We start from the raw sequence: 8,588 nt of genomic DNA on the forward strand, positions 1-8,588 counted from the left end.
CAAAAAACAACAACAACAAATCGGCAAAATGTGCGACCTACTTTTCAAACTCCAGCAAATAGCGAGCAACTTCAAAGTCGTGCGAAAATCCCATTCGCTCTTTCAAACAGTTCCAGTCTGCAATATACTGGCCCACATATACTTTCATTTTAGCACGCTCTCTTTTTCTTTTTTTCTTCACAGAATCGCTAAGTGCAGGTCGACCTCGTTTCTGTTCAGCCATTTTCTCATTAATTATTCATGAGGACACGTGACGCTTCCGAGAAAGCCCGAACCGAACTTCGTATACGCCCGTATTTTTCCGACTTTATCGCGGGACATTCAAATGGATTATTTTGTGGCCACAAGAAAATAAAATATGACTTTATATATCGGGTTGAATCGTTGTAACGAGACCACATCTATCGTTGAAATTTTGGCTATTATGATAAAAAATACTCTTCTTTGCAATGGTATATTCAATTTTAAGAAATAAAGACATGATTTTGAGCGTTTAGGGATCTTTAAAAATCTTCTTTGAAAAAACCCAAATAGCTAGAGTTCAGATATTGAGCATGAAACATCTTCTAGTAAGTGTCTACAAAGTTTGTTCAAATAAAAGCCCTGGGGTCAAAACTGGCCCCGCCCCACAGGTGTCATTGTTTTTAACTATATGTGTATAGTAAAAACTTAAAAAATCTTCTTTTAAAAAACCCATTAATCTAGAGCTTAGATGTTTAGCATGAAACATCTTCTTATGGGTGTCTACCAAGTTTGTTCAAATAAAAGCCCTTGGGTTAAAATTGGCCCTGCCTATACAGGTGAGCGACCTCAGGGCCATCATGGCCTTCTTGTTTAATGAAAATGATTGGTCTTGTATTTACGGCAGTTCATAGGATATGAGTGTCCCTGAGCTTAGAATTTTAGATTGGCTTATCAGGTTGATACCTGACCAACCAACAAGTAAAGAGATTGAAAGGTTTTGTATGTGTCATCTTATCTTAAGCTTGCTTATTACTTTGTTTATACAATGAACAAGCATTGTTACTGATATCATAGGAACTCGAGAACGGGACCCCAGATTGCGGCGCATATTTTCGATCGTGTAATGGTTTTTAAAAACGTTTCTGCTACATCTAAATATCTTTTAGTATTATCCGAGTATATGGCCTCAAAAAATATGTTATCAATTGAACCCAATCTGTCTCTTTTAAAACTGGTCAAATTTTACAGTTTATAAAAAAAGACATGGAGTGACATCCGCCATTCGCCGCAACGTTTTCGGCCTGAGTTTTTCCCCTTTGGCTACAATTGAATACTATATATCAGAATTTTGACCCGTTATTTTTGTCAACTATCAGGTATTGTCCGGATATAACGTTAACGGTTTATTGTTTACCATGTGTTGTCATGTATAGGCAGCATTATAACGGGCATATTTGTGTTTTGATTTGTTCACATAGAGAAAACAGACACTTTAGTAATATGGGCCAACTGATTTTGCCTAACTGAAAAAAGGAATATTAAAACATGATCCATGCATAGATAAATATTTTAGGCACTCATCTGGTATTCATTACTAGGAAGATTAAAACAAAAATCAAGCATATCAAGGGGGATAACTTATGCCGAACGTTGCGGTAAATGGCGGATGTCATTCCTTTTCTTTTTATACGCCCGTTTGAAAAACGGGACGTATTATGGGAACGCCCCTGGCGGCGGGCGGGCGGGCGGCGTCCAATTTTGTCCGGAGCATATCTCCTACATGTATGGAGGGATTTTAATGAAACTTCATATAAATGTTCACCACTATGAGGAGCAGTGTCGCGCACATGAACCAGGTCTCTAGGTCAAAGGTCAAGGTCACACTTAGAGCTCATTGAAAAATGCTTGTCCGGAGCAAAACTTCCACATGTATAGAGGGATTTCAATATTACTTGGCACAAATGTTCACCATTGTGAGGCGGAGTGTCGCGTGCAAGATTCAGGTCCTTGGGGCCAAGGTCAAGGTCACACTTAGAGGTCAAAGTTCAGATAAAAATATGAAGATGTGTATATGGACCATTTAGTCATCATTTATTGAGGGATTGTAACACAAATGGTCATTATCAAGACTATGGCTGTGATACATATAATTTAGGTCAATATATACAAGGTCAAGGTCACTAAAGATGATGAAATATCCAGATTTTATAAATAGAATTTAATCAAAGGGAGACAACAAAGTTATTACTTTGTTCATAAATGACTTACACAATTACTCCCCTTGATCTATTTTCTAAAAATAGAATTTAATCAAAGGGCATGAAATAATCCTCTTTCTTGGACTTGAGTATGTTGTAAAGAATGTAACATTTATTTACACATGTTTCATTCATTGGTCAAGATACTTAACTGTGATAACTATGGTGTTCTGTAGACTTGGTATTTGTTCATAAAGATCATACAGTAATTACCTTATCAAATGTAAATACTTTCTCATAGAAATTTAATTATATTTTAATTTTCAAGTAAATATCAGTTCAGCTCATTCAAAGATTAAGAATTGTAATGAAATGTATTTCCCTAGAATAAAATCTTAAATCAGAATTTTTTAGTTATTAAATTACATGTACTTTTTATACGCCCGTTTAAAAAAAGATAAAAATATGAAGATGTGTATAGGGACGATTTAATCATCATTTATTGAGGGATTGTAACACAAATGGTCATTATAATGACTACGGCTGTGACACATGTACTTTAGGTCAATATATGCAAGGTCAAGGTCACTAAAGATGGTGAAATATCCAGATTTTGTCTGGAGCATATCTCCTACATGTATGGAAGAATTTTTATAATACTTTATGGAAATGCTCACCACCATGATATGTATTGCTCCATGCATGATCCAGGTCTCCAGGTCAAAGGTCAAGGTCACACTTAGAGCTCATTGAAAAACGCTTGTCCAGAGCAAAACTTCTACATTCATAGGGGGTTTTCAATATAACTTGGCACAAATGTTTTTCATTGTGAGGCTGAGTGTCGCATGCAAAATTCAGATCCCTGCGACCAAAGTCAAGGTTACACATAGAGGTCAAAGTTCAGATAAAAATTTGAAGATGGTTATAGGGACCATTTAGTCATCATTTATTGATGGATTGTAGCACAAATGGTAACTATCATGACTACAGGTGTTACACATTTAATTTAGGTTAATATTTGCAAGGTCAAGGTCACTGGAGATGATTAAATATCCAGATGTTGTCCGGAGCATATTTTCTACATGCATGGAGGAATTTTAATGTTACTTTTATAGAATTGTTCACCACCATGAGACGTAGTGCCCTGCACATAAATCAAGTCTCTAGGTCAAAGGTGAAGGTCACAGTTAGAGCTCATAGAAAAACACTTGTCTGGAGCAAAACTTCTACATGCATAGAGGGATTTCAATATAATTTGGCACAAATGTTCATCATTGTGAGGCTGAGTGCCGTGCATATAAAATTCAGGTCCCTGCGACCAAGGTCAAGGTCACACATTCTGTGCATATCTTCCCTATTGATTTGTTTTAAGGTTCATTTAACAACACAGTGCCAAGAATAAAAACTTGCTTGCTAGATAACACTTATCCATAATGCCCCCATCTCCATCTAAAGCTTTTTCGTAAACGGGCGTATTTTGTGACTATGGCACCCTTGTTCCAATATACCGTCAATATGACTGATTTTTAAATAAGCAGATTATATTAAATTGAGATTAGATAATTAAAGACCACCCGCTCGCATAATATAAAAAGATATTCAAAGGTCGGATAAAAAATATGTAAAGCCGGTAAGGATTCGGATTTATGCGCCGCAATATGCGGTCCTGTTCCAGAGTTCCTATGACTGATATTGACAAAGTTACATAAACATGTGACCAGAGCCAAATAAGTTGCTTTTAGAAGGCAGTAGAGACCCTTTTAAGTTTATGATGAGTTTTAATAATTATATAATTTATTGGCTGGTCCAAAAAAATACAAAAACAATACAGCTTCTGAATTCCGGAAACAAACAGAGTTTGGAATGATAAGTTGTAATCAAATGAAGGACAATTAAATGCAATCTCTTTATTTACAACATCTTATTGAAAAAAACAACAACAAAAACAAATAACATACATGTAGCTTCAAACAAAAAACCCATAGTAACATTTATGCATAAATTTACATATAATTACATAAAAAGATAACAAAGAAACATAAATATACTTTTGGAATGGCTTGTTGTAATGGAATGCAGTGCAATACAATTCAATTACTTTATTTTCAACATAAGGCCTCCTTACCAAAATACAAAAATTTATTTGTAGCATTTAAGCAAAAATTATGCATAATAAAAATTTTTATTATATATAAAAGTACAACAAACAAAATTACATTTTAAAAATTAATTAATGATGTATTATAATTAAATGCAGTGCAGTTCAATAAAATACAATTACTTTCTTTGCAACATAAGGCGTCCATAAAGTAAAGTAAAGAAAAAAAGTCAAACTTCAGGGAACATTGAAGCATTTTAGCATAATTTACACATATTTTACATAAAAAAATTATAACTAACAAAAACAGAGTAACATTTGGAATGACCTATTTTAATCAAATACAGTGCAGTTCAATAAAATACAATTACTTTCTTTACAACATATTAGGCGTCCATACCAAAATACCAAAAATATAGCTTCAAACATCAGGAAACTTATTTGTAGCCTTTAAGCATAAATTATACATGAACTACATTTAGAAAAACAAAAACAAAAAACTTCTTACAATTGGAATAATTTACTGTACTAGATTACAGTACAATTCAATATAAAATCTTTATTTCAATGTATAAGGCTTCTATATTATACAAAAAATCATATAGCAAACATCTTTTGTAGTATTTAAGCATAAATCATACCTACACTTAATTTAAAAAAAAATAACAACAACAAATAAACAAAAACAAAAAACTTTCAATCGGAATGACTAACTGTACTCGATTACAGTACAATTCAATACAAAATCTTTATTTGCAGTGTATAAGGCCTCCATATCAAAGCACAAATATAGCAGACATTGTAGTATTTAAGCATAAATTATACCTGCACTTATATTAATTGAAAAAAAACAACAACAATTTAAACAAAAACAAAAAAAAACCCTACAAATGGAATGACTTACTGTACTCGATTACAGTACAATTCAATACAAAAGTTACATAATGCCTCCATATAAAAGTGTAACACATAGTTTGTAGTAATATCAGATTAAAGCATAAATTATATCTGTACTGTAATGTAGTATCAGATTAAAGCATAAATTATACATGTTTTTTACCTATATTAATTAATTAAAACTACAACAACAAACAAACAGACAAACAGAATTATGAATAACATCCATAGGACACATGAATGTACATTAAAATAAATTTCAGCTAAATTAGCTTCCTCATTTTACTGTGCAGTGTTATTAAGCGAGGACCAGGGATTATTATAAGCAATGGTCTGTCCATATACTGAAAATAGAAAGGTTGTCATCTAACTGTAAACAGAACAAAAGAAAATCATAGCATTTATTCTGTAACAGTAGAATAATAAAGGGCATTTATCAAGATAACAAAAATAATAGGAGAGCAAGGTTGTCTCCATCTTTAAAAGTGTTTAAAAATCTTTATAGAGAGAGTGGGAGAAATGACTTTCAGTTTTATTGTGGGTATTTATTAATTTACATACAATACAATTACTGTGGTCCATTGATCACTCTAACTTGATCATAAAGATGGCAAGTAAAAAGTAAACTGCAGGTCGGTTTTGATAGTGTCAATATTTCAATAGAGGAAGTATTGACAAAATCTATAGTCTTTGTCTATCTCTATATGATTTTCTTTTTCAATCATGAAGCTTAATTAACATGTTGAAATAACAAAATACTTATTTATAATGATTGTTGTTTCTTCATAATAATTTTATATCACACATTAGGTCCGTAATTGATGGTTAATTTTGTTTCTCTATATCAAATGCCAATTATTTATGATACAGTAGAACTTCGGTAAGTCGAAGTTGAAGGTACTTGCGTAAAAACTTCGACACATCGGGACTTCGACTCATGATCGCTCTCAATTTCCATGACAAAATTTTCGACCCCATGACTAGTCCTAATTATAAGATCTATAACGAAACCTATTTCATGTTTTTCAATCATTAAAATCTGATATTTACATTTTGCAATGATAAATATAGCATGTTAAATAACGTTTTTCACGGCTAATTATTTGGACTACCCAAGAGTTACAAAAGGCGTATGAATACGAAAGGGCGATAACTAAACCAGCTTATAGTAAATATTTTGCGTGTTATTATCACGCGACACCGGGTCAAAGATGATTTCAAATGAAATTAGTCAAATACCACTACGGCAATTAAAATGGTTACGATTAAATTATTTTATCACACATTTTATCGCAAACAAAGGCTGTTTGAACACACGGCTGTGTTATTAACACCTATTGGAAATCGTCTTCGCAGCCAGATAAGGTGTTAAAAATGTCTCGAGATCAAAGGTGTCAAAACAATCCAACGACTTCGACTTATTTGTGGTAAATTGCACTAGATTTACATTATACGGACCACGAAAAAACCTCGACACATCGAAAAATTCGACACATAAAATTTCGACTCATAAATAGGTTTTTATATGGAATATATAGGAGGAAAAGTCGGGACTTTCATTTTTCTTCGACACATCGAGAAAATCTACTTATCGAAGTTCGACTCATAGAAGTTCTACTGTATATCAAATTAAATGGCTTATACGTGGAAACTATTTGAATATGTGTAATAAACTTTGATCTAGGTGATTGGAAGCATGTTTTATACCTACAAACACAGCATATCAGAAGAAATTAATTATAAATACTATGTTGTTTTTGTTTTATGTTTTATAGCTCTGAAAATGACATTCCATGTTCAAACTTGGGATGAAAAGTCGCTTTTTCCTTTTACACAGAATAGAGATATTTTCACTACGCATGAAGAAATAGGTTTCAAATTGTATTGTTCAATGACAGCTCTTATAATGCACATTACTTTATTGAACACTGCCTCTATTTGTATTCCAACTAGAAGATTTTATTTAGTATTTTAACAATTTCATGAGCTAAAAGACTTCTCAGACTTGTATTTCATCTCTAGAAATCCTTCTGTAAGAATGGTCATGGTTTGAACTGTCTGATTTATCCGTTAGAAATGTATGAAATGTATCCTGTCGTCTCATGAACATCATGTTGTTCTGGTTGCGGAAGTCTTCCTCGTTAGCGGAGAACCGACGACTTGGGAAAAATCTGTAAAACAATGCTTTGTAACCTTTTTGTACTTCTTGGAGTCTCGTGGCGTAGATGAGTGGGTCAGCCAATGAATTCAGCAGTAGCATTAGGAACAGAAAGTTGTCAGCAAATACAAGGTGCTCGTAGTCCTCAGAATGGAAATGTGTGTATATTTTGAATATGGCCATCGGTGTCCAGAAAATGACGAAAGTTCCGATGATAAGCACCATTGCTTTAATAGCTTTATAATTGTGCATGTTGTCATGGTAGAGCATTCTGTCACGAGCAATGATGTTCTTGGCAACAAAGTAAATATGCATGTAGAACATTACAATGCCAGTAAGAACCATGAAAACAAGGGTGATAACTATTATCTCTGTATCAAAATCATCTACGAAGATTTTCATGCAAAAAGATAGGTGGAGATCAAATTTAACTTCAGTCATCTGGCCAGCAATAATCTCCGAACATCCGATTATTAAACTTGTGATCCAGATTAGTAGAATCAGACAGTAGCAGCGGAATCCTTTCATGAACCTGCTGTAGTTCATCGGGTTCATGATAGCAAGATAGTGATCACTTGCCATGGCGAGTAGGTTCAGAAGTGTCGCCAGAATCCCTATATCACGCAAGGCACGTTTTATAATAGACATACAAGCAACCCATGATGTTAAGTACAAGAAATTGTGACCAAGTGCTGCCATCAGAATGAGGCTGTCGGATATATTTAGACTGATTATCAGTTTTGAATGTGGCGTCATACCATTGGGGATATTTACAATGGCAATTATTGACATGATATTAAGGAGCAGTCCAATGATGCAGATTATCAAATATATGCTTGTGAATGGACTGTCAAACATTCCTTGTTCCTCGTAAATATAATCATCTGTTGAAAAGTTGTAGTTGTAGGTGAAATTTGCGAGTTGAACAGTCTCAGCAGAGGTTCTGGTAGTGGTTGGACGGTTTTCTGTCATCGTAGACAATAATGTGGAAACACTCATTATGTTTACCATGAGCACATCTTTGATGAAATCTGAAATAAAACATTAAAGTTAATGATTTACAATGAACTCCACTAATAACAATATTGCCTGTAACAATATACTGCTTGTAAGGATGCTTATTTATACAATGTATGAATGTTATAATTATAATGTAGATATATGACCAGTGTCTCTACACGTGATAAAGGCTGTAGACTGTAACTGCTACAGAGCCAGCCTAGCCTATAAGACAAGACTGTTGACTGCTAAATTGAACTGTTTTCATGAATGG

The 8,588-nt window shown here is 33.5% G+C and overlaps 1 protein-coding gene across 1 annotated transcript; it reads right to left on the reverse strand.

The window, feature by feature from the left end:
- Positions 1-7,156: 7,156 nt before the first annotated feature.
- Positions 7,157-8,313, reverse strand: LOC132734577 (melanocortin receptor 5-like). The gene has a single exon (XM_060721350.1). It carries the CDS (start codon positions 8,285-8,287, stop codon positions 7,157-7,159), a length of 1,131 nt encoding a protein of 376 aa, XP_060577333.1. The 5' UTR covers positions 8,288-8,313.
- Positions 8,314-8,588: the final 275 nt, after the last annotated feature.

The sequence above is a fragment of the Ruditapes philippinarum genome, unplaced genomic scaffold, assembly GCF_026571515.1.
Source record: "Ruditapes philippinarum isolate M1 unplaced genomic scaffold, ASM2657151v2 ctg4727_1_1_1_1, whole genome shotgun sequence".
NCBI classification, from domain to species: Eukaryota; Metazoa; Mollusca; class Bivalvia; order Venerida; family Veneridae; genus Ruditapes; species Ruditapes philippinarum.

What these genes read in the sequence shown, in the direction of transcription:
- LOC132734577 (XM_060721350.1), bottom strand. Translation starts at nt 8,287, where the DNA reads ATGACAGAAAACCGTCCAACCACTACCAGAACCTCTGCTGAGACTGTT.